Source organism: Alexandromys fortis, unplaced genomic scaffold, assembly GCF_014885135.2.
Source record: "Alexandromys fortis isolate MF-2015 unplaced genomic scaffold, M_Fortis_MF-2015_v1.1 scaffold_78, whole genome shotgun sequence".
NCBI lineage: Eukaryota > Metazoa > Chordata > Mammalia > Rodentia > Cricetidae > Alexandromys > Alexandromys fortis.
In genome coordinates this window covers 2,125,857-2,151,626 of record NW_026067977.1, presented here as the reverse complement: position 1 = coordinate 2,151,626, position 25,770 = coordinate 2,125,857, and the positions used below count along the sequence as shown (strand labels likewise).

General features: G+C 48.1%; 1 protein-coding gene across 2 annotated transcripts in view; it reads left to right on the top strand.

The window, feature by feature from the left end:
- The first annotated feature begins 1,694 nt into the window (after window positions 1-1,694).
- The window catches only part of Ptgfrn (prostaglandin F2 receptor inhibitor), a 70,155-nt gene continuing 46,079 nt past the window's right edge, over window positions 1,695-25,770 (top strand). The window contains exons 1-2 of one of the 2 annotated variants that reach the window (XM_050157542.1): window positions 1,695-2,056; window positions 2,199-2,252. In XM_050157542.1, the coding sequence (XP_050013499.1) occupies window positions 2,204-2,252 (49 nt within the window). In that variant the 5' untranslated portion in view covers window positions 1,695-2,056; window positions 2,199-2,203. The other variant, XM_050157541.1, reaches the window with a different exon arrangement.

The following is a 25,770-nucleotide window of genomic DNA, read 5'->3' as shown; positions in this document are numbered from 1 at the left end:
CTTCTTCAGCCCTGACCACTCCCTCTAGGTGTGTCCTGACTGGACTTTCACCTGCTGACACACCGCTAAGTCCCGGGCTCACTATAAACACCCGGGGGCAGGAACTGACTCACAGCTGCCGTCCTGGGGTCTAGCTCACTGACTGCACTCGGAGGACTTTCCAAGGGGCAGATTCTGTTTGTTTCTTAAACAAAGAGCACGGGACTCCTCTCCCGCAGTGTGGGGGTGCACGATGACAATGCCCCAGCCTCTTAGGTCCCCGCGTTATTAGAGGGGGAAGCGGGATGTATAGTGTACTGAACTGACTCTAAGCAAGCGCCAAAATGTGCGGCCCAAGACGTTAAGCACTCTGGGAGGTAAGAGAGCAGGAAGATTGATGAGCTGAAATCTGAGCTTCTGGGGAGCCAGGCCCTACGTTTCTCTATAGTTCCAGCAGATTTCATAACTTAACATTAAGCTTGTGTTCAGTATTGGAAGAATGGAGAGAAACAAAAGAAAATGAAACTTCCCTCAGAAATTCCGGGAAAAGGTTGGGGTGCTGAGGGAAAAGGAACGACAGGTAGGGGTGCGGGTGGGGGAGCCCTGGGAAAGGCTTGGTGGCAAGATTGAAATTTATAAAAAAGTATCCAGGTAAAATACACTTAACGCTTTAAAGTTACCATTTTAACTCTGTGGCAGTAAGCAAATTCACATTGTTGAACCATCAGGAATTTATTTTTTTTTAGGGTCTCATGAAGCCCATGCTGGTCTTGAGCTCTGTTTGAAGCCAAGAATGACCTTGGACGGATCCTACCTCTACCTCCAAAGTGCAGTGGAGGCCACCATGCCTGGCTCGAAATAATAAATTTTTATGAGTCTCTTTTGGAAGGCTTCACACCTGGCTAGTCACATGTCAGTTAGCAGAAATGAGAAACACTTGTGGAAACCAGAACATGAGGGCTGTTCTGCACCGAAGAGGGCAGTTGGCCCCAGGGACATCTGTGATTTGTTTTGTATGTATTAATGAGAGGCCAGGGCCTGAAGGGGTGGGGAGAGGGGTCTCACTGGATACCAGAGAGCCTTTTTGAGTGTCTGAATCATCCTTGTGGAGTTTTAAACAAGGAACACTGATTTTTTCCCCCAGCACTGTGGAGTCTTTTGTATTCAAATCCAAAGCACAAAACTCTATTGTGGGAGGAAAAAGAGTCTTTAATAGAAACCCAGACGTGTCCACTTAAAGCAATGACTATAGTCTCACGTGGCAGACATACCATTTGAAGCGCTACAGCTAATAATAGGATGGTGTGGGTTTTCTTTTCGTTTTTTTATGGGTACCTTCGTTGGAAGTTGTTCTAATTAGTACCACAGGGACCCTGGAGAGGGAGGCGGGCCAGGAGGAAGGCAGGCCCACCCAACTACAGGGTGGTGGACAGTCAGGCCAGAGCCATGCTGGCTGAGAGTTTCTGGCCAACCCTCCTCAGCACATCAGGGCTCTGAACCATGAGGGGGTGGGAATTCACTGCCTTTGAAGCCCTTTCAATCCTATCTGAGTAATTATTTTTAGCAAGGGCTAAGCAGGTGGCGGGTGGCAATGCTTAGCTGGGGACCAGAGGGTGTACACACGTGTGGGTTGCTGGCTGCGAGACACTCGTGGGGATTCCACAGCGAAGGAATGCCGGACGTCCCGGGATAGGGCCCAAGCGATGAGATTTCCAGACACTTCTTCCAGGCCAACTTTTAAAGGTCGGAGGAAAGTTTCTCGAGGGGTGGGGACCCGATGGGAAGGTTGGGGTGGGCTCGGGCGTCTCCTCCCCTTTAAGCGGGTGGCCCCGGCCACCTCCTCCGTTACCTGGAGCGGGGAGGGGCTTGGGAAAGTTTGTGTTTGTTGCTGGCACAGCGCCGGGTGGGAGGCGCGGGCGGGCGGACGCCACGGCTCTTCCTTTTTGCTTTCGGGAGGCGGTCGGGGCTGTGCCCTGGGATCGGCGGGGCCGGCTCCGGGGCCCGGCGACTGGCGGAGGGCGGGAGGGGAGGAGGCGGAGGGCCGCGCCGAGCCAGGTGCGCACGTCCGCGCCGGCGCTGGGCTCGCTCGGCCGGCAGGAAGAGCGGAGCAGGCGCGCGGCCCGGCGGAGCCGCCGACTCTGGAGCAGCCGGAGCTGGAGGAGGAGGAGGAGGAGCGGCGGCGGGGAAGGAGGAGGAGGTGGAGAGTCGCTCCCGCCGGCCGAGCATGGGGCGCCCGGCGCCGAGGCCGCTGCTGCTGGCGCTCCTGTCGCTGGGTGAGTGCGCGTGGGGGTCGGCGGGGCGCGGGGTCCTGGGTGGGGGGCGGGCGCGGCTGCAGCATGGGGCCTGGGGCACTCGGGGTGCCTGGGGCGGCTCCCCGGAGACCCAGCTCCAGAGCGCGGGGCCGCCGGCCGGGTGGGGAACGGTGTGCAGCCGCCCGGAGCCCGGTGCACATCCCCCTGGGCCCGCGCGCGGGGTACCCGGAGCCGCCCGGCCTGGCGGAGCCGGGTCCTCACGTGTGCCGGGGGAGTGGCCCATGGCCGGTTCCCCGACAGCGCTCTCTACCTGTTGGCCGCCGGGAACCGGGCTCACCTTGAACTCCCGGCCCCGGAAGGTGCGGGCGGCCCCGGCCCGCGTGCACGGCTGGGCGGAAATATGAGCTTTTGCTGTGCCCCGCCATAGCCGCGGCCGGTCCGGATCGCTCTGCACTCGTTAGCCCACGCTGAGTTGCTTTTCTAGGAGAGCAAGAGAATCCAACTTCCTTCCACGAAGGTCACTGGGTGACCCAGAGCGTTACAATGGCAATCGTGTACCATCCCCGTCATTTTAGTTGTTGGCTAGATCTGCCTCAGTGTTTCCTTCCAGCTTTTCCTGAAGCTGGCTAAGCTCGGATTTATACACAAAGACCCGAGAGCTCTGCTTCCCCAACTTTTCTACCTGTTACTTCCCTCGTTACTGCCCCTTTCTCTTCTACCCTCCGGAAACCCTTAGTGCCTTTCTGTGGTTTGGCCCAGTGTCCCTACCCCCACCCTAGGAATCTTTCCTGGGCTTCCCCCCTCTCCATTTTCCATTCACTCCGTACACAGACACCATCTTCACGTAGATACACACGGGGTGATCTTAACCAGCCACGAGATGTATTTATTTAGCTCCTGCCATGGTACAAGAAGGCAGATCCCCAAGTGCGGTTATGTGTTTCGATCCCTGTGATCAGGATCAGTGTCATTTAGGACAAACAGAATCCCAGACTGGGCCCTAGGTTTCCTTCCAAGCCCCTGCAGAAGACAGAGCTCAGTCTTTTGCAGGGCACGTGCTGTGTGTTGTCTATCCCAGCCCAGGCCTCAGCTGCGTGTAGGCTAAATCACTGCACTTCTGGTGGCCCGAGGGTCCCAGCGGAGGCCTCCCTCTACCACTCCCTTCCTGCTGGCATTGGGACTTCACTGTGCCAGCCCCCATGAGTTCTGGCTGTCTGCAAACTAGCCTTTCCTAGTTGCTAGTGTGATACTTTCCCTCCGAGGGGTTTTCTGGAAATGACTCGCTCCAAGAACTCATCTAGCCACAATTCTTCAGCCACAGCCCATGTGCAGAAAACATCCCATGGCCCTCTGTGGTTTCTGATCCAAACTCTTTTAATTTTCCCCTGCCAGGCGCCTGCCGTTGTAAGTTAGTTGTAAGTTAGTTGCACATTGCTGGGGCTTTATGGGAAGTTGTGTGTGTGGTGCACATTGCTGGGGACGGACCACACCATTTAATTGGCTTATGTGTCTGGGTCAAGCAGGGCCATGGCCTATGGTTGCACAGATTGCACAGGGCACCCCTCCCATCTGCTACTCACTTTTGCTGTTTATGTGAATGACTTTCCCTAGAGTGGTCAGTTTGCAGTTTGTGTATGAACCAGTTGAGAGGGTAGCATGAAGTAGAAGTTTAAAAAAGAATGCCTTTGAGTGCGCCGGGGTTGTAGTTCTGTGGAAGTGCCTGTGTAGCTTTGCCAGGCTCAGGATCCGGCCCCTCTTTCCAAACAAACAAACGAACAAACAAACAAACCACAACCAACAACACACACACACACACACAAAGCACAGCTTAGGGAAATAGTGGTGGTATACTCATGTGCCCAACCTTCATGAGCCCTAAGGAATTTTGGGAGTCACTGGCCAATGCAGATTCACCAACAATTCTCTGAACCATTGATGTGCTGCTGCTGGCAAACTCTGCCCCTTGACACCCACCCCCACCCCCCACCCCCCCCTCCCCGGGTGCAGCTGCAGTCTGACCCATTATTCCCCAGACACACTGAATCCGGAAATGGAGCGTGTTGATAAGGAAGATCATCTTCCCTCAGGTCCTGCTGCCAGGATGGAATCTTGATGTCAATGCTCTCTGTCACTGCTCCTCGCCTGGTGAATCTCTGTTCTGTGACCTCCACCTGTTCCCTGGCCCTTTGTTTTGTAACTTTGGCCAAGCACAGGTTCAAGCTGTGTCCACCTTCTGAGGGAGCCCCACACCCCACTCATCCACATCTCCTGCTTTTCCCATCTCAGCCAAGGCCCTGGAGATTGTCCACCAAGACAACTTCTGACCCTCATGTTGATATTTTCCTCCAGCTCCCTTCTAGGGTCACCATTTTTCTGATGGATGATTTTGGGGCTCCCACCTGTGTGCGTTGAGTTCTTTTGATTTCCCTACTAGGAAATGCCTCTGTGTTAGCTCCCTGCTCTCTCTGTTTTAGCTATTTCGTTCTAAGTGCCTGTTTACTAATATTCATGGAATCTGTTGAGCCTTCTGGCTCTCCTGCCCCCCACCTCTTCCCTGTGTATCTCCGTTTGCCCCTGAAGCTCACATCCCCCTTAAAGCCTCCTCTCTAAGCCCACTGACCAGGGTCAGGCCAGAACCACTCAGTCTCTCCTCCTTGCCTGTGTCTGTCCTTCATCCCTTTATTCAATATTCTTAAGTGCCTATTCTGTGACAGTGTGTTGAGTACTGGGAGTTCCCCGCAAATGACCAGGGTATAGCACCTCATGGAGTGTTTGACTTGGCTGGGAAGACAGGCGTTAAAAACAATGCAACCCCTGACCCCAGCCAAGCCCTGGGGAGGAGCAGCGAGGAGGGGGACTCATTTTGGCTTGGGTTGGGTTGCTCTTGCTGAAGAAGTGACGTTTGAGCTGAGCCTTGAGGGTAATTAGAATTTTGAAAGAAAGGATAGAAGAGCATCTTCTGGGGGAAAGCATAAAGGTGCGGGTGAGCGAAGTGCGTGGCTCCTTCCGAAATGGCGCCAGAGTTCCACGTGAAGAGATGATGGGTGGGTGGGCTGACTTTGGAGGAGGCGCTGTTGACTCTCTGTGTAACTTGGTCCACTCCTGTTCTTGAATTGTTGGCTCCCTGGGGGTGGCCTGGCAGCCTGTGTTTCACATAGTGGCTCCTGATCACGACACTGAATGTCAGGTCTCTTCCTGGGTCTTACACTCCCACCTGATTATCCCCCAACAGCAGGGATCCCATTGGTCTTGCTCTCTTTCTATCCTCTTCATAATAGGCCTTATATCATCTATATATGGGTGTGTCCTTTCCGTTGTGCGGAAAGTAAGTCGCCACAAAAAGTTTGCTGGGTGAGATTAACACGGCAGGAGGAGGCTGAGCCCTTAACTGGTGTGTAGCATGAGACCTAGAGATTGTGGAAAGTGATTAATATATTCTCTCCACCTGAAAAAAATGCAAATCCACTGAAATAGCTTTTAAGTGACAAAAGCATCACTTCCATATTTTCAAATTCAATTGCTGAAAAAGAGTATTATGCTAATTAGGCAGGTTAAACTGCCTTAGCACATACTTCTAGCACAGTGGTTCAAACAATAGGAACTTTTTTCTTCTTTTTTTTTTTTCTTCTTTTTTCTTTTCCTGTATCACTGGCCAGGGAGTGCTTCCGAGGGAAAGCTTGCTTGGGTGGGCCCTTGTTTCCCTGAAGCTCATCTGGTCCCAGGTTGGTGACCCCGTCAGCTCCTGATTTTTAAGATTACTTACTTTTCATGCTTGCTGTTTCAGCCCCTCAAAGGACAGACGCAGCTTGGGTATTATAACGGATACTTCCTAGGCCAAGCTTGGAAGTGACGTCGTTTCTGTGCATATTCCGCCGGAGACAGTTTGGTTCCATGTCACACTAGCTGCAAGGGAAGCTGAAAAACACAGAGGAACCTGGCAGCCATCTGCCAGCTACTGTAGAAAACGGAAGGATGGATTTGGGATTTGGAAGGGCACCAAGCAGCCTTTGTCAATTATAGAGGATGCGTGGTAGAAGATAAATCAAGTCCATTTTTGGTGGTACTTGAGAATGAAGCCAGGGCCTGTATATTCCGTTACTTAAGAGCCTTATCCCCAGCCGTGTTCTTTTCTGGTGGCTTCTATGAGGACTTTGCAACCTGAGAGGCATAGAGCACCAGTAGCTAGCTATCCCTCTCGGATACATCCTGCCAGTCCTCAGAGCTTGGGAAAGGCTCAGTTATTGTCATCCTATAGATGAGGAACTAAGTGCCCGGGATAGTGAAGTGGCATGTTCAAATCATGGCCAGACTCCATCCTGTCTGTGCTAAGGATCAGCTGACGGTGGTTCCCCATGCTCATATACTGCAGATTAATTCAGATGAAGAAAAGATGATCATGGCTAGAAAAACAAAGCTGTAATTAAAAATAGGAACTGGGGTGTGCAGGGCCCAGGTGCAACCCAGAAGGGAGTGGTGGTGTCGGCACGCACCTCTCAGATATGACCGTCTGCAGCCCTTGCAGGTTCGCATGCCTGCTCAGAGGAATGGGGCTGAAATGAAGCTTGCTGCTCCACAGGGCCCTGGATAAGAAGGAAGGCTCGCAGGAGAAACACGCGTGAATCCCTCTAGCTTAACAGCCTTTGAAGTGCTGTGGTCTTCAGAGATTCCTTGGCACTTATTTCAGCCTTGTTAACAGAATTCCTGTATCTGCCAAGCTGATTAATGCCTGCCCTGGCTATAATTATTCTTATTAGCCTGCTGGGTAGGAGCTCTAGCTGCCGGTGATATTCCTTACAAGGCAGTTGGGCTAGGCGGCTTTTAGATGGCTATTTGGTTTTAGTGATGAGCTGCTGAGCTGATTTCTCTCCCTATAGCTGAATCTATACTTACATATTGGCGCTGCGTCTGGCAGTGAATAAAGTGTGGGCTTGTCTGTCGGAGTGTGTCTGCGTCTCACTTTATCAAATGAAGTTGGTGGAAGCTGTCAGGACCAGTTCATAGCTGTTGGCTTTAATTGCATTGGTTTCTTTGAGGCAGGGCTGCTAGGCCATTTGACTCTGCATTGGGAAAATAACTCGAACTGGCAAAAAAAAAAATTCTAAATAATTTATCTTCTGGAAAAGGCGAAGTGCTGGAGTTGGCATAGTCTTTTTTTTTTTAATTTTTGGGTTTTTTTTTTGTTTTTTTTTTTGGACTAACCCCCACCAATGCATACATATAGCACTTGTAGTCTTTGGGAAGCAGCAGCCTCAGACCCAGCGCCAAATGCTATTGCATACCGGCAGTGCAATCTCCAGGAGACAAAAGGACAATGGAAGTGTGTGTTTTGTTCTTTGAATGCTGATTTCTCTCAGTGCTCCCTGAGTGTTTGTGCTGATTATGGAGTCGCTAAGTGGCATGATTCAAGTTTAAGCGTGACATTCTGATGTTCTACCTGCAGTCTGTTTTACACCTCTGTAAGCAGCTGGAACGTGGTAGCGTTGGCATCACTTGGAAGGTTTCAGGGGATCGAGGGACCATGTATTATTGGATGCTGCTCTGTTTTGGGTGAGTCTGGTTGAGAGCACTGAGGAGCAGAGTCACTTGCGTGCCCACAGGTTCCAGGTTCGTTGCCGAATGCGTGCTGCCATGGAATCTAAATGACACAGAGGTACTTCACAGACAGATGGGTTACATCTCAGGCCTTAAAAGCGAGCACGAGCCAAGAATATCTTGGGAATGGTTCTTTCTTGTTCTTGCTTAAAGCTAGAATAGGCCAGCACTTCACAGCCTGTGTACTGGGGTGAGGGATCCCTGTCAGTTTCTTGTGGGTTGTAGGTGTAGGTGTATCTGTATTCTTGTGTTTGGCCCTGGGGCCCCGGGAGCCCAAGATCAGAGGCCATCTCTAAGCCCTTGAGCCTTGTAGATGCTATCATTGCTGAGTGGAGTGAGGAAGGCTTGTGGATATAGCTTTTCCTTAGGGAACTTCATTCAGTACTCCCGCCCCTACAGCAGAGTGAGCTCTTTGAAGATGGAAATGGAGTCAAATTTGATGGTGTCTGCTGCTAATCCCAGCTTTGTAGAGGCAGAAGCAGGAGGTTCAAGGATAGCCTGGGCTATACAGGGAGACTGGTGTTGGAGGAGAAGCAGGAGAAGAAAGCTGGAAGGGAAGGAAGAAGCTAAGCAGCTTAGTGGCAGACCCTGAGCCAGGGTCAGGTACACAGCTTGTCATCTTGAGTGTTGGGGACTCTGAAGTGACCAGAGCAGAGCAGAGCAGATTCAGGTTTCCCCTACATGGTGGCAAAAGTATACTAGATGTGGGGTTAGGACCTTCACAGAAAGTGGGTCCAAGAGTTGCTTGACAGCAGATCGGAAGGGAAAGTTCTAGAAATAGTCATGGGGGTTGGGAAAAGAGCCATGAGAGCACCCTATTGGAAAAGAAGCTGAGATGAGTGGGAACTTGCTAAAGAGGGAGTGGGGGCGGAAAGTGCTTCTGCAAACCAGAAGGATGAAGAGAGAAAAGTGTGGGCCTGGCGTGGAGGTTCTTGGGTTGGGACTCTGAAGTCTGACTGCATAGTCGAGGTGGGTTTGAAAACGAATGCTGAGGAGTGGTGGGTAAGGGAGACTATTCTAGACACAGGCTGTCCCCTGTCCTTTCAAGGAGACCGCTGTGGGGGTGGCCCCTGTTCAACATGATCCAGGGACACCAGAAACCAGCAGGAGAGAGGGCAGTAAGCACGGCTGTCTTAGGTGGGCGGACTCCAGAGAACAGGGACAGAGAAGCTGGAGCCCAAGGCAAAGCTCTAGCTTTGCATGGTCCACGAAGAGCTGGGGAGGTCCAGGCAGGATTTGTGTGGTCCCAGCAGTTCTTTGTCCCCCACAGTCCCCAGACACTAGGGGAGAAATGTTCCGGGTGTCTTTTTCTTCTCTGCATGTCTAAAGTTTTTGGGTGTTATCAAATGTCTGAACCAGTAGAATTAACTTATTCCCTGATGTCTGTTTTTATGTCATGTGTATGCGCGTGTGCATGTGTGCGTTAGGTTTTCTGGCCCCAAAGCCCCAGGGACCCCCCCCCCTGTCTTCACCGCTCCAGAGCTGGCATTACAGCTGTGTATCACACCTGGCCTTTTCCATGAGTGCTAGGAATCAAACTCAGGTCTTCATGGTTGCATAGCAGGTACTCAGCTTACAGAGCCATCTTATAGCTCCCTTGGGTGAGTTTTGGAAAGATTATTTAAAAAGAAGAAAGTGTTATTGGTGCCGGGTATCAAACCCAAGGCTTTGTGTTTGCTCCACCACTGAGCCATATGCTCAGCCCATGTGTGCATTGTGGAACCCTTCTCTTTTCTGTCCGTATTCTTGAAGAAGGCATCAGTGATTTGTTACAAATGATTACATGTATGATACTGTTTCTGTACCCGGTACCACCTTTCCCATCCCACTCCAATTCCCAGCTGAAAATAACTTACACAGAGAAAAAATATTGGGTTTAAGTTTTGGAACCAACCCTCCTTTGAACCCTGCCTCCTGCACTATAGACCATAGGCAAGTTTCTTTACTACTTTGAACCTCACTTTCCACCTTAGGGAAATGGGAAGAATTCCTCTCTTGTAGGATTATCATCAGTATAAAAATTAGCTTTAAAACGCAAGCATCCCAGTTGATACATACATGTTCCTAGTGCTGTCTGGGACTGCAGTAGCTCCTGGGGGAGGCGGTGACTCTCCAGATCCAGGCTGATAAGCTGGATCTGAATCTGCACTTTCCATACTCCTAGGAGACTCAAGTGCACACTGATGAGTGGGAAGTCCTAGTGTGTAAGGGTGTTAGCATGCAGAACATACAGCAGCCTGGCTTCTCAGCGAGCACTGAGGCAAAGGTCATGGCAGTGATAGGAGTGCGTTAGCGCTGGGCTTTGCGGATGTGGGAGGCATCAGCAACGGAGGATGGGGATAGTGTGGGCATGCAGTGGAAGCTGCTAGCTTGGTTTTGTGTTTAATCCACTAAATTTGGCACGTAGGAGGGATGACATCATGTCTTTCTTTCCATGGAATGAGGTTAGAAGGATGGGAGACCAAGGACTCGAGGGAGCCGCTGAGAACATCACAGAGAAGGTTGGCCAAGGAGATCAAATAGAACAGTCAGGTGAAAGAGACTTCAAGGCTTGGTGACTCGGCAGGGAATCTGAGGGTCCAGAATCTAAACTCTCCATCACAGAAGTCTGTGGTCCAGAATCCAGACTCTCTATCACAGAAGTCTGTGGTCCAGAATCTAGACTCTCCATCACAGAAGTCTGTGGTCCAGAATCTAGACTCTCCATCATGGAAGTCTGTGGTCCAGAATCTAGACCCTCCATCATAGAAGTCTGTGGTCCAGAATCTAGACTCTCCATCATAGAAGTCTGTGGTCCAGGATCTAGACTCTCTATCATAGAAGTCTGTGGTCCAGAATCTAGACTCTCCATCATAGAAGTCTGTGGGGCGATAGATGGAGCAGCCAGTTATCAAGTAAGCATTTTATCAGACTTTCTGCTGTTTTGGTCAGCTTAGCTCTAATATCAGAGTAGGGTGGCCCTCGGGCATGTAGGCAAGAGCCAGACAACTTTCTAGAAGTCTCAGTTCCAGGTATGGTAGGGACAGTGGTGAAAACTGGTGACTGTGATAAGTTGGGGCTGGGGAGCAACCAGTATAAGAATTCTTTAGGAAATCCCTTGTCTCCTTCTCTATAGTGTTCAGCGTCTACCAGGCATTACACGCTCCATGTATTGACTTGTTAACCGCACCAGATTGGTCCTGTTACTAACCCCACCCGATAGGTAAGGGAACTGAGACACAGTGAAATAAAATGCTTAGGGTCACACAGTCAGTGCCAAAACAAACTCACACATCCTTCAAATGGATCTCTGCACGTAGGAAGTTGATACAAGTCGTTAACATGGGCTAACCATCGTCTCACTGTCTTCTAAAGACCCAAGGCTTAGATCCTGCCTCCATTCCTTCTCCTCACTAGTTTCTTGACCCTGAACAAATTGCTTAGTAGCTCTTAGCCCCGGTAAAAGGGATTAGTGTAGCTGGTCCTGAAGGGCTCCCCTTCTATCCCCAGCCTTGGTTGAGCATTCTGACTCCTGCTGTTGGCCATATGGGCCTCTTGGTTGCCCCTGGCACTGCTGGCCCATTGCCATCTTCCCCAGCACTGCTCGAGACTGCAGCCCATGCCTGGGTGTTGTTTCTCACTTGCCTGGCCTGGTCACTGGGTGGTGCCATCAAGGGCTCTGGATATTGTCCACAGTTCTGTCTGTGTAGCTGCAACTGCTCCTTATCGCAACCTATTTCCTGTGCTATTAAATGGGATCTCCTTTTAGGTTCTCTAGGGTTCTGGGGGTCCTCATTCCTAGGTTACCTGGGCTTCCAGACAACAACACAGAAATGATAATACCCATATAACATTTGAAAGTGGCTAGCTGTTAATTATATTACCACCTTTTTTTTGTTGATGGTGTAAGTTTTGATTGAGGATATAGGTTGGGATTATGTGATTAAGTTCCAACCGTCCAAATGTAACTTGTGTTTTCTTCTACCTTTATCCTGTGGGTCTCCTACAGGGCCTGATTGATGGCTCTGCCCTACAGGAATGTGCTTGCCTTGTGCAGAATTACCCAGCTGGTGCCCTCTCCTTGTTTATCTCCCTCTCCTCTCTCTCCTTTCCTGCTCTCTGCTTCCCTCCTCCCTCTTGCCCATGCTGGCTTCAAATGCATGGTGTCCCTCCTTCAACCTCTTATGGCTCACGAGCATGTGTCACCATGTCCAGCACAGCAAGGAAGGATGCAGGTATTTGGGTGTGTCTCAACACTGATACTGTTCTGCATTTGATGCCCATCCTGGAGGGGTAGGAGAGTTCAGATTCCGACATCCCCTTCCCCCATATGATCCCTAACTGGCTTAATGTACCTTGATGTTTCTGGGGGTTTTCCTTCTCCTTTGGTGTCTGTAAAGGGAAAGTTCAAGATTATTGCTGGGTGCCATCCCACTGAGGAATGCATCCTAGAAAGCTTTCATACTGATAGCATCCTGTGCCTCTGGCCTATCACTTGACTTGATGCATCTTGGCTGATGCCCAGTCCTCCCTGGCTGCTTCGAGGTACAAGTAAGTCCAGCAATGCTATCTCCCTTGTCTTGTGTGCTGATATTGACTAAGAGAGACCCCTTTAGGGGGTGAATTCTGTACGCTAATAGCTTGCTACTTTGCCCTACTCTAGAGGTGTTGGGGTCAACTCTGTTTTCTAAATACATTGTCTCCCAGGATGACCAGAGGCAACGCTGAACTTGGTGTTGATCCAGGGTGTTGCCTCTTAGCTTGTATGCAATGAGGAGCTACCAAAAAAAAAAAAAAAGGCACTTGGCACAGCTATTCATTTTTCCATTTTCTGAAAGCTGGCACATCCAAATGTTTTTTATTTATTAGAAGACATTACAGTCTGTCATCCTTGATTGAGAAATCCATACAGTAAATCCAAGTTAAGATGATGATGCCTGACCCAGGGCTGGGTACAAGGCGGACACTTTGTCATATTAGTCAGTGGGCACGGCTGTGGCTCTAGAAGGAACAAATGATTTGTGCCTGACTGTTAGTCTCCTGCAACCCAAGGCGTCCCTGCTTTCCCTTCAGCAGTGCCGGGGAATATTTACCATGTTCCTGACACATTACAAAGGAATTAAATGCAGTCCCAAGAAGAAATGGAGCCAGTCGTAACTGAACAGGGATGATCCCAGGTGCTTTCAAGGGTATGAGTGAATCAGTTATTAGAGGGCTGTGCCCGTAGTTAAAGCGGCATAGCCGGGGCTGGGAGCTGTTACGGAACAGTGTCGCAGAGCAGGTGGTCCAGAGGTAGAAAAATGACCACGGGGAGGAGATGAATGTGTCCAGCTTGGCATCCCATTTAGGGATTAGCTGACTTAAGCCGAGAAAGTAAGAGACCTCGGGGCTGTGGATATTAAATTCTGAAAAGGGGAGTGGGTGGCGAGGATGACTGTGTGCAAAGTCACCCTGAAAGGTGTTGGCAGCATCGCCAGCGCCCATAGAGCATCCTGAGCCACGTGCACACGGCATGTGAAGTCTTCCGGGGCTTCTAGGGAGCACGCCTGTTAAATCAAGGTGATAAGTCAGGCATAAGCCTATTTTTGGCTGTTTCTTACGAGGAAAACAGCTCACCAAACGATTACTGATGGCCCCCTTAGGTCGTTAAACACAGCATTTCTTTAGAGGACTATCACCTGAGGAGAGGAAGGGTGGGACGTTAGTTGGTTTTCTACGGAAACAAGGTTTATGTAGTCATGTGGCTAATTTGTCGGAGTCCCACTTTAATAACTGTTTATCCCACAAACAGGTTCATCTAAAGCATCAGTATGAGTCCCAGAAAATGCAGTGTGGTGCCTGGTGCAGAAGTAATTGGGGGAAGTTCCTCTCTTTGGGTGTCCCTGGAGGGCCACAGAGGCAGGCAGGCTTCCTGTTCATCTAAGTGTGTAGTGGCATGAGTCTTTGTATTTCCTTATATGCTTTGAAAGTACCTCTGGTTTATGTATATATTAATACTCATGTAGTACACACACGTATACACACAGCAGACACACAGGTGCACACCATATGTGAAACTGTGGTCATGTGGTCCCCCCCCACTCCCCGAGACAACAGAGTTTCTCTGTGGCTGTCTTGGATCTCACTCTGTAGACCAGGCTTGCCCCGAACTCACAGAGATCTGTCCTGTGATTCTTAACAGAGGCTGTCTATGAGCTCTGTCTGTCTGTCTGTCTTTGTTTTTGTACTGGAAATTGAACCTTGGGCTTCACCCATGCTAAGAAAGCACTCTACCAGTGAGCTGTATCCTTAGCCACCACTTCCCTGCCTTCTGATTTTGAGACAAGGTTTCCTTAAGTTACCCAGAAAGGCTCCTAACTCACACTCTAGCCTAGGCAGACCTTGAACTGGGATCTTCCTGCCTCAGCCTCTTGAGTAGCTGAGATCACAGACACAGCTACTTGCTGTCTTTTTGTCTGTATGCCTGTCATCTGTTTTTGCTGTTATTTAGGAAAGAATTGCTTGTGACTTCATTCCTAAAACAAAAGCTCGTATAAGAGGAAAAATAGAGTATACTCACGGAAAAAAGCCCAACAAGCAGATAAGATTCCCCCAGTACTCTGCATGCACGGTCGTGCACACAAACACGCCACCCACGAACGCGTGCACAAGCGAGAAAGTCTCTATCCTTCTGGATCGTCTCTGTTCTCTTCTTGGCAGCTTGTGTGTAAGACACACCACTCTTAGATTCTCAGTATTGTCCCTTCGCTGTCCCCACCCCTTCCTCCCTTTGTGGGGTTGATGTAGCCTCTCCCATTCCACAGCAGCGTCTGCTCCTCACACCCCCCAAGCCTCATCCTGATGCCCACAGTGGAGAGACAAGACTTCCTTCTCCCCTTGCTCATTTCCAGCCCCCTGTGGCTGGGCTGGTCCCCACCACAGATCGTCTGCTTGTCATCACTGTTGCAGCCATCCGCCAGCTCCCAGCCACGTCTCGGGGCAGGGCAGTGAGGCTGCTGCCTGGAGCCTGTGCCACGTCTCACTGTCTGCCTCATTCAAACCCGTGATTTATTATCTACCCTGTGCCAGTCATTATTCTAGAACCCGGGGCACATAAGGACATACGTAGTCCCTTGACTCCTTGACTGACAGGTTTGACATCCATGGGAGAAGAGGTGGCATTTGGAGAAATGTCCAAGGATTGTTAAAGGCTGAACGTTTAGAAACAGTTAAGGAAGTTGGGGCGCATTCTGCTACTTCAGGTAGAGGTGCTTTTACAGAAAGGAGGAGTGTAGAGAGATTTTTCTTTGGGCCACCAGCTCACAAAATAAATGGCTCTAGAGACTTCTTATTCATTATGAAAGCTCTGTCTTAGCTTAGGCTTGTCTCTAACCAGCTCTTATAACTTAACCCATTTCTATCACTCTGTGCTGCCATGTGGCTCATGGCTTTTACCTGTCGTCCTGCGTGTCCTGCTTCCTTCCCATCTCCTCCGGCCTGTCTGCCCTGCCTAGATTTATCTCCTCTCCTTTTCCCTCTGTCCAGAAGTCCTGCCTCTTCTCTTCCTGCCTAGATATTGGCCATTCAGCTCTTCCATAAACCAATCTTGGTGACACATCTTTGCATAGCATAAAGGACTTTTCCACAACTCAGGTGTGCTTCTTTGCCCGTTTGTGTCACTGCTGGGGGCACCTCTGCATCTGTCCATGCCTCTCTGAAGGCTTTAGTGGCATCTCCAGAAATGCTTTCATTAAGGCTCTGAAGCACCCCGATGGTGTTGGCTGTTGCCATCTCAGAGACGAGCACTGTGACGTGGTGGGGAACATGGAGACTGGCAGGAAGTCACTTGCGGTGGTGCTTGTCGCCCGTCTCAGTGACATGTGTCATGCTTGCTCCAGACATGTGCCCTTCACTTTCTGTGATGAGCTCAGCCAAGAGCTCGGCTGAAGATGTCTTAGTGGGGGACTGTTTCTAAAATGAATGAGATTAAATACTCCTGTTAGCCCACCTGGATGAGGAACCAAAGGTCCGAAATGCCTTTGAAATTCCGGGGAACGTGTGGAGATGGGCGTGACCACAGTTCCTGTATCATCAAGCTGGACTTGGATGTGGTGTTTCTGTCCCTCTGGGTCTCACTTCCAGCAGGGTGACAGGCTACTTCAAGCCTGGAATGCTAATGGGTAGACTGGCCCTCTGCAGCCACTTCCTGGACTCTTCCTGGGTGGGCTCTGTGGCTTCAGCAATGTGCACTTATTTGAGCTCATTAAGTCATGATATTCAGTAGGTTTTGTCTGGCCCAGAAGAGGTGGGATTTCCAAGCAGGTGAAGGAATGTGGGGAAAGAAATACCCTGATTTATAAGTGCTTCTTAGTTGTGTTGTGTGTGTGTGTGTGTGTGTGTGTGTTTTTTTTTTTTGAGACAAGTATCCCTATGTAGCCCAGGCTGGTTCTGAAACACATTATATATCCCAGACTGGCCATGGGTTATGATCCTTCTGTCCCAACCTCCCGAGGGCTGGGATTCCAGGTGTGTCCCCTCCCACCTGCTCCTGCGTGTTGACTTGGAGTGAGGAAGAGAAGCTTGCAGCTGAAGTAATGGATGACTTATGAGCAGCTGTATGCTGCATGCAGCCAAGAAGAGCCAGGCAAGTGGCCCAACACAAAAATCAGAAACTAACTTAAAACAGAATAGATTTTTATTTTGAATTTATTTATTTATTCATAATTTGGTCACATGGTTTCTGAGCTTGGACTTTATTGAGGTCATCATTCTCTGTCCAAAATTTGGGCATGCCTAGATGTAGGGCCTTTACCGGGAAATGGCTGAAGCTGGAATATGTCGTATGATTGAGGAGAGATCCACACATCACCTGGAATGCTTTAGTTCCCTTTGTACTTTAATTACTTCATGCTTTTTATTTTCTTTCTTTCTTCCTTCCTTCCTTCCTTTCTTTCTTTCTTTCTTTCTTTCTTTCTTTCTTTCTTTCTTTCTTTCTTTCTTTCTTTCTGCTTTTCAAAACAGGGTTTCTCTGTATAACAGCCTTGGCTGTCCTGGAACTCACTCTGTATGTAGACCAGGCTAGCCTCGAACTCACAGAGCTCCACCTGCCTCTGCCTCCTGAGTGCTGGGATTATTGCAGGATCCCTATGCCCACGGGTGTGCTGTGTACCCCTATTCCGTTCATCGACTATCAGGGTCCTGTCAATTTGTATGTGTCTATATGCAGTCAATGTGTAGTGAAGGGTTGTGAATGCAGGCCTTTTTATTCCTGTCTCATTGATGTAGTCTTTTCTTTAAAAGCCATGTAGACAAACACAGACACTTTCCTTGCAGCCACACGCAGCTCTTCACGGAGCTGCATCAGGGAAGCTGGCATGGACCCCACACCACCCACACAGTACCTGGCAAAGTCTCTGAACCTTAAGAACAGGTTCTAGATCTTGCAGGGGAGGAGGGACTGGTTTTAGAAATAGTAAGGTGAAAAGATAATATGTAATAAAATAATATGTAATCACTCATAAATGGATTTTAGACATAAAGCAAAGAAAAACCAGCCTACAATTCACAACAAAAAGGACCTTAAGAGAGACATACATGGATCATATGTACATGGGAAGTAGAAAAAGACAAGATCTCCTGAGTAAATTGGGAGTGTGGGGATAAGCAAGAGTAGAAGGGGAGGGGGGAGGAAGGGAGGGAAGTGGAGAAAAATATATAGCTCAATAAAAACAAAAACAAAAAAATAATAAAATGGGCACAGTAATACTTCCAAACATATAGTAAGACAAAAAGCTAACCAATAGCGAATGGGGTAGCCTTGCCCCGGATTCAGCTCAGGTGTCTTTCGTGCCCATTTGTGAGTTCAAGCTCGGTGCTCTCCTGTCCTCTTCAAACACACAGCGCAGAGGAGGACCAGGTGTTCACACAGAACTTGGCAGGTGAAGCTGGCCGGTTTGTACGTGGAGAGGATTGAGAATGGCTGAGTAGTGAGGGATGCTAGGCTTGCCCAGGCCCCTAGCAGCTGTTAATTCTGCAGAATGTGCTGAACTATTCCTTGTGTGGGTAGATGGTGCTTCAGCCTTTTCTGTTTGTGGTCCATGGGCAGGGCATCATTTTAAATCATCTTGTGTTTATTGGGTTATTCTGTTTAGCCAACGGTACAGATTGCCTCAAAGTGGTTTTCTGTTTTTTGGGGTTTTTTTTACCTCTCTCTCTCTCTCTCTCTCTCTCTCTCGTAAAAGTTATCATGTGGTCATATGACTTTCTGGAACCTCAGTTGCCTTATTTAGTTCTCTCCAGGGGGATTATGAAATCATGTGGGCACAGTTTGCAAACTGTAGGGAGCAGTGCCTTGTCAGGTGATTCTGCGTCCTTAAGGGGGTGGATGTCTACTCAACTCTTGGTTAAGTTCCAGCAGAGAAGTGGAGCCACTGTGAATATTACGGGATAAGAGCTAGAGTTCACGCAACTATGGAAAGAGTTAAGAGTCTGAAAGGGGAGTTGGAAGGTCAGGAGCTTGTCATTGTGAGGACCACCAGAGCAGAAGGCTCCTACCACCCAAAACTCACATGAAGCTCCGCCTTGTCTAACTCTAACCTGGAGTTAACAGAGAGAAGAGGATTCTGGAAAATGTAGTTTGGCCTTAGTCAAGTTGACACAGTCCAAACCCCACAGTTTCATAACGTAGTGTTAAAGACTTACATGGCTTTGGCCTGCCACAGCCTCTCCAAGACCCTCAGAGCTGGAAGCACTGTCAGGCTGAGTTCAGTTCGCTCATGGGCCAGTCCGTGAGATGTGGCCTGAGAATTTGCTCTGACAGTCTTCCTTACAGTGCTGTCTGTGATGCAGAAGGTAATGGTTACCCGGGCAGTGGAAGCATTGCCTGTAAAGAACCCATTAGTTCTAGTTCAGGTGGCTACAGAAAGTCTCCTGACAGCCACTTCTTTTCCCTCTGTGACCCAGGAGATGTAGTCTGAAGGCTCGGAGATTTCTAGACATAAAGGACCAAAAGAGGACTGTAGACCTGGGAACAGTCATACAAAGTCGAGAGAGTAGGTTTTCACTCCCCGACCACATGTGTTCATCCCTGTGGCTTGTTAGTTACACCGCCCTTCCAGCCGCCTGCGGGACATTTCAGCCTGTCGGACCCTCACTGATTTTCTAGTGTTTCCTTTGGGAAATGGTTTTTACTGGCTATTAGCTTCCCCTTGACTTCTCAGCAGTCTTTGTGCACAGCCGAGAGCGGCTGCCTCTGTTTGATCATCCCCCTGGCTTTGACCCTCCTTTTACTTCCTTGTTTCTCTATAGAGGGAAGGACCTGGCGCAATCCACTGCTACCATATCTGCTCCGGGCACACACTCTACACAGAGCTCTTTGTTCAGGCCGCTACCCTTATCTTATCTTATTATATTATGCATAACATAATATATAATATAACCTTATGTTATTCCATGTCTCAGTTCAGCCTTCCCATTCCTTGAAGGTCCAGTGGGAATAATGACTCTGCTCGAAGTCTCCTTCACCAATCATTGTGGGCGGGAATGCTCTTGGTCTTGTTTTTTTTCTTTTTTGTTTCAACCCGTACCACACCTGTTAGCACTCCCCTTTATTATACCGCATACCCCTAAGACTCCGGGAACACCTCATGTGCCTATGGCCTAGCACAGTGGTATCTTGCACTGTGGTTGTTTATTGGATTAATAATGGATACGTGTCTAGTGTATCTTAGTGAGAACATTGGTCATTTTTGTTGTTGCGACCCAATGCCAACAAGAAGCAATTTAGAGAGAGGAGGGGCTTTGGCTCTCAGATTCAGCTGATGCGGTTCCTGATGGAGGTGCCAGGTGGTTCACTGGCAGGGGCCTGCATCCTGTGTTCTTCACCAGCTCACTGCTCGGTGGAACAAGAGGCAAAGAGCAGACAGGAAGTAGAGCCCGACTATATTTCCAGCTAGGCTCCACCACTTAAAGATTCCACAACCTTCCAAAAAAAAACCACCCTTGTGTTCAAACACGCGAGCATAGAGGAGACATTGCGTGTTCAAACCACAGCAGTGTGGTCTTAGCTGAACTTTCTGTTTTTTAAAGGTCCGTTCTAGTAGAACCGTATTTGCTTTGGGATGGCATTTTTGAAGTCCTGGCCATGTGTGACTTTATGTCGCAGTCTCCGCCGGCCGTGACTTGTTGAATGTGTACATTGCTGCATTCCCGTCACTTAGGGACTGTCTCGATGAACACTGGCATGCTCCTCCATGCCAGGTCTCCCGGAGGCAGGCCGGAGGGAAACAAAGGATTTCCATTTGTTGAGGCAGGTACTCCAGCAGAGGCATTCACCGAAAGGTTTGTAAGTGTGTGCTTCTGTGTGCCCGTGTCTAGCTCACCCGAGTGCTGGGCCGTCCTTGGAGGACTCCACGGGCACCTGGGCTCCTGCGAGGGTGACTGCGGAGTAGCAGTTTCAGTGTCTTTGGCAACCGAAGCACCATGAGCTCCTTATTTCAGGGCTCAGCCTCGCCTGCGCCGCTGTCATCGTGGCCGCTGATACGCATCTTACAAATGGCTCCAATCTGAAAGCCAGATGATAAAAATTTGAGCAATAATAGGAACAGATTGCAAGAATGCTTTGTAGCTGGGCCACACTCTGCAGGTCTTGATTTAGAATAATGTTGATGATAACCTGAGAAATAAAATTATTTCCCGTGGCTATCAGGGGGAGGTGGGAAGGGATCGATAAATAAAGCGTGGTCTTTATTGTCTCATCTCTCTTAGGTTGCCATAGAACTTCCCGCCGCCGCACACATTGCTTATGTAGTTGTTTACCTTGAAAGCCTCGCCTGGCATTTCCTGCCTCTCCTAGCTGTTCCAGATACAGAAACCTGAAGGCATCTAATTACTTTGTTGAGTATTCAAAAGGGAGGGAAATGGTAGTCTGTTAACTGGCTGCTGCTGAGATGTCAGCCTGGGGCTTCCAGGCACCCTTCCGAGATAAAGCTTGCATTACCTTTTCTGTGTGTGTGTGTTAGGGTTGGCATCACTTCCAAAACTGAAAATGAACATATGTGTGTGGGGGGGGATGTAAAGAAACTTGAAATTATTTTTTTAAGATTTTTTAAAAAATTTATTGATGTGTATGTGTATGCAGACGTTTGTGTGGGTGCCCCGGGAGCCCAGAAGAGGGAGTCAGATGCCCTGGAACTAGAGTTACAGGTGTTTGTGAGCCGCCCACTGTGGGCATTGGGAGCCAAACTTCAGTCCTGTAAGAGTGGTAACCCATGAGCCGTCCTGCCAGCCCCCTTTTAGCAAGACTCCTTTTCATTTCTGACCTACCTACTTATTGGAACTCTCCCCTCCTCGTCACGACACATTTTTCTGTTGTTTTGTTGCCACTGGGGAACGTGAAATATTTCAGAAGGGATTTCTAGCTGTTTCTCTCCTTCCCTCAGAGCAGGCAGAACCATCCCAGCTTGGGGTCCCAGGATAGCTCAGCATCTTAGCAGCTGGGGTAGGGGCGGAGGGGGGGCAAGTACTGTACTGCATTTCTCACTCAGTTGTCCTGGCTGGTACTCCTCCGGTCATCCAGCTTCCTCCTAGTGGGGGCAGGCTGGGAACAACTGTCTCCTGGGGTGTTCTGGGCTGGGAGTCCCCTGAACAGTACTCAGCTTAGAGCATGGCGTATCAGAGACACGCGGTGTGTTCTTAATCAGACAGTATAGTATTGCAAAGTAAATGCCCGACTGATGCTCCCGGGACTTTAGGTGGAAGTTTGGATATTTTTCTAGCCTATCACTCCCCCACCCCCCTTTTTTTTTGGTTGTTGTCAGAGATAGGATCTCATATAGCTCAGGTTGGCTTCTAATCTTTCTGTCTTCACAAGTGCTGTGATTTCCGAGACTTGCACCACCGCCCCACCGCCCCACCGCCCCAGGCCCAGCTATTTATCTTTGTGGTGACCCTAGAAATTAAGACATAGATTATTACACATTTAACCAGCAACTGTTTCAGCCATGTTTACCTTTTTGGCTGAATTAATGCAGAAAAGTGGATGTTGGCTAAGTTTTTTTTTTTTTTTTAAATTGCGCTTGAATATGTAGAAAACGCTTAATTAATGTACCCTTTATTTAATTAAAATTAAAAACAATAAACTCTGTCCATTGTTGACTCCTCTGTGTCTATTAGTGAGCTTTGAAAAAATGACTACATCTTCACTTATTTTGTGTGGTGTATGTGTGAGCCCACCAGGTCCGAGATAACCTACTGAGGTCAGTCTCCGGATCTGACTCAGGACGTCAGGATCTGTGGCAGGTCTTTACTCCTGAGCTGTGAGCAGGTCCTTCCACTTCACTCCACCTCCTCCTACTACTTTGTATGCTGTGGCGCTCTTATATTTTTTATTAAGTATATAGATTAAAATCCAAAAGAGGTCACTGACACTATTTGGTCGGCTTCTGTAGTGGCACCCGCAGAATCTCTGTCTCTCGTTGCTCCTTGTGTTTTCATGGTTTCGAGATGAACCAGCTGCTTCTGGCTGAAGAACTCCATTTAGTGTTTCTTTTTGGATGCCAATTGATTATCTTTTTCCTTCTTGTGAATTGGTTAAAAGCATATTTATTTTGCTTCCACTTAAACGTATCTCCACACACTCCTTTTTACTGCCTGTGGGACTCTAGGTTGGCAGTAACTTTTTAGGGCTGCCATTCCATGGTTATCCGAGCATCGTTTCCGGTGAGTGTCGGGTATCAGTTGTGCCGTGGCTCCCTTTTCTGCCTCTCAGTGCTTTCCCGCTTGTGATATAGAATGTAGCTTGCTTTTGCAGCAGAGTGTTGTTCAGTTAAATAAGAAAAATCTTAGCCACTATCTCTTATTTATTCTCTCTCACACTTTTTGGGACTCTATTATACACATTTGTAACCTTTTTTACTGTGCCCATGTATTTCACATCCTTCTTTTTGTTTTGTTTTGCTTTGCTTCCTTTTTCTTTCTTTCTTCCTTTCTTTCTTTTTCCTTTTCTTTTTTTTGAGACAGCATTTCTGTGTTGCTCTGTCCCTTTGTAAACCAGGCTGGCCTCTGAGTTTTGGGATTAAAGGTGTGTGCCACACCACCAGCCTTTGTATATATTTTTAATCTTTTTTACATCCTGGAGTTCAGGTGGATTTTTTAATATTAATTGCTTTTATGCTACCTCTAAACTGCTATCAGAACCACTTAGTGGATTCTCTAATTAGTTACAGTATTTTTTACTTCTTGAATTTAAATTTCCATTTTAATGGATCCTAGTTTAGTAGGTAAGACCCTGCTTGTTGCTTCTTTAATAAGTCCTGGTTATTATCTGTGTCTGCATCAGTGTTTCCATCCCTTTGGCTCTGTCTCTAGTGTGTGCTTTTTTTTTATTTTATTTTATTTTTAGCCATTTGCTTCTGTCATCTCATTTTTCAAACTTTCCTTTATTCCTGTCTCTGTTCATGCATGTGTATGTATGTTTGTGTGGGTATGCACACGTATGTGCAAGTGCCCTCAGAGGCTCCAAGAGTGGTCAGATCTCCCAGAGCTGGTCTTGCAGGTGATTATGAGCTTCCCAAAGTGGATGCTGGGAACTGAACTCTGTTCCAGGATCAGTAATGTCCTTAACTGCCAAGCCATCTCTCCATCTTAATCTTTGTGGCGGTGGGGGTTGACCTCAGGGGCCATTCTCTTACCAGGCAGGCCATCATCTCCCATGGAGCTGTATCTCCAGCCCTAACTCTAGCGTTGTGACTGTCCCATAAACAGCAGTTGACCATGGAGAAGCCATTCAGTCCCCCAGAGTAGCTCATGTGTTCAAGAAGATACACTTTCCCCTGGTGTACCAGCAGAGCAAGAAGCTTCCCTTGCTCCAGTGAGCAGCGCGAAAGCCGTTGGTCTAGATTTCAGTCTTGCTGGCTCTAGTTGCCGGTTTCCGCTTTTCTTTCGATCCAAGAGCACGGCCCTTCCAGGCTTATAGCTAAAAGTCAAAAGATTTGCCTACCTTGCTTTGTGGATTCAGAATTGCAGTTGTGGTGCCCTCACCCTGTTAGTTGGTTTAAAAAAAAAAAAAAAAACCACTGTTCAACATGCTTGGTAAGCAACTTGTTGCTTGAAGCAGGGTTTTCCTCTCTTGCCCAGACTGACCTAGAATTCGCTATGCTTGGCCTCAAACTCTTGGGAATCTTGCTAATTCAGCCCTGTATGTGCTGGGCTCACACTGAAGTTTAACCCCTTGGTTTCTTTTTGTCCTTAGCCTCTCAGCCACTCTCAGCCACGTACCCTGCCCTCAGATAGGATCTGTCTTCTAAAACACCCATTGTGTGAGAGGAGAAGCCCTGGGTGATGCCAGGGCCACTTCTTGACTGCCTCATCCCCAAGTAGAATCTTGGCTCTTCACATTAGCTCTCTGTGTGTTCCTGAACTTGCGAGTTATTTCTTGGCCCCATGAGGTGTTCGATGCTCTGCGCTTAGACATACATTTTATGGCATCAACCTCTTGAGAACTGGCATTATTTCTAAAGAGCAGAAGCATGGGGCGTCATTCAGTGATGGTGATTCATCACTCAGGAGGCATTGATCTAGGCTGTTCCACTTTGAAACCGACTACCGTCTCTACCAGAAACAGTACCCTACAAGGGCAGATTTGAGCTACTCAGTTTTCAGATTTATGCCTACTTACCCCTCCCCCAAATATTCGAGGTGGCTCACAATGAAAAGTGCAAAGAGAACTTTGAAAGAAGATTAAAAAAAAAAATTCTAAACTTTACAAGGCAGCATGGGAAGTAAAAATGAAGGAGATAATTATTTGAAATTTAAGCTAAATGATTTTCATAGTTTAATGTCGTATTTAATACTGATGTTCTTTGAAGTCAGGGTACAAAAAGAAACATGAATTTTATATTTGGGGAGGGGGACACAAGGGCTTACAAGTTGGAATAATGACAGGTGAAGTTAGTAGTGGTTGTATTAAATGAGTTTTTTTCCTATAGATTTAAGAAAGAACTTTGGACGAAACTGTTTACTCCAATTGCAGTGGGACCTAGGAAATGGCGCCTGAAAATGAGGCAGACCAACGGCTCATGCAGTAGTTAACTTATTCAGTGCATCAAACAATTTATATTCTGAGGGCCAAGAAGAATCACATGAATAAAGCGTGCAATCACAAGGACAAGCCACACGTGACAAAAGAATGTCATGTTATTACTAGCAAGCAATAACGAGTAATCGGAAGTAAACTCACTTCCATGTGCTACACCCAGGAGGCAGCATGAAAATACATCCCAAGAACATGTCCATGTTTTAGAGAAACTGAGGTACCAAGACTCATGTCTTGTTTTCTCACAAGCACTCAGAATTCCCTTCTTGGACCCTGTTCCACGAAGAATCCAAGGATGATGTCTACAGAGGCTGGGGGGTTGTGCTGCTTACCTCAGGGGGTCTAAGCCGAGCGGGTTGTCTGTCACATCAAGTGCGGGCTCTTCGGCATGGGGACTGGAGCTTAGTTAGTGTAGAAGCCTCTTCACCCCTCGAATAAAATGCCCTTATGTCTGGAGGATTTAAAATGTTCTGAGACTATCATAAGTGGCCCAGAAGATCAGATATCTATAAAGTTTGTGTTTTCTGGAATATGACGGCACGGTTGTCCTGTAGTTTTTGTTTGTTTGTTTTATTGTCATTCTGTTTGAGTGGTTTTTTTTTAACTGAATTTTAATGGATTTTTATTAGATTTTTGTAATGCATAATAATAGTCTCTATAGCCCTTTATTTCTTTGGGACAGTCTCTTCTGTAGTCTAAGCTAATTGGCTGTGCACCTGAAAATGGCCTTGAATTTCTTTTCCTCTGCCTCCAGGCTCAGTTTATTCAGTGCTGGGGATTGAACCCCTGACTTTGAGCTTGTTAAACAAGCACTCTACCAGCTAATCCCCAGTAGTACTTTTAAAAAAATTATTCATGAGATTATGTTTGTTTGTTTGTTTATTTATTTATTTATTT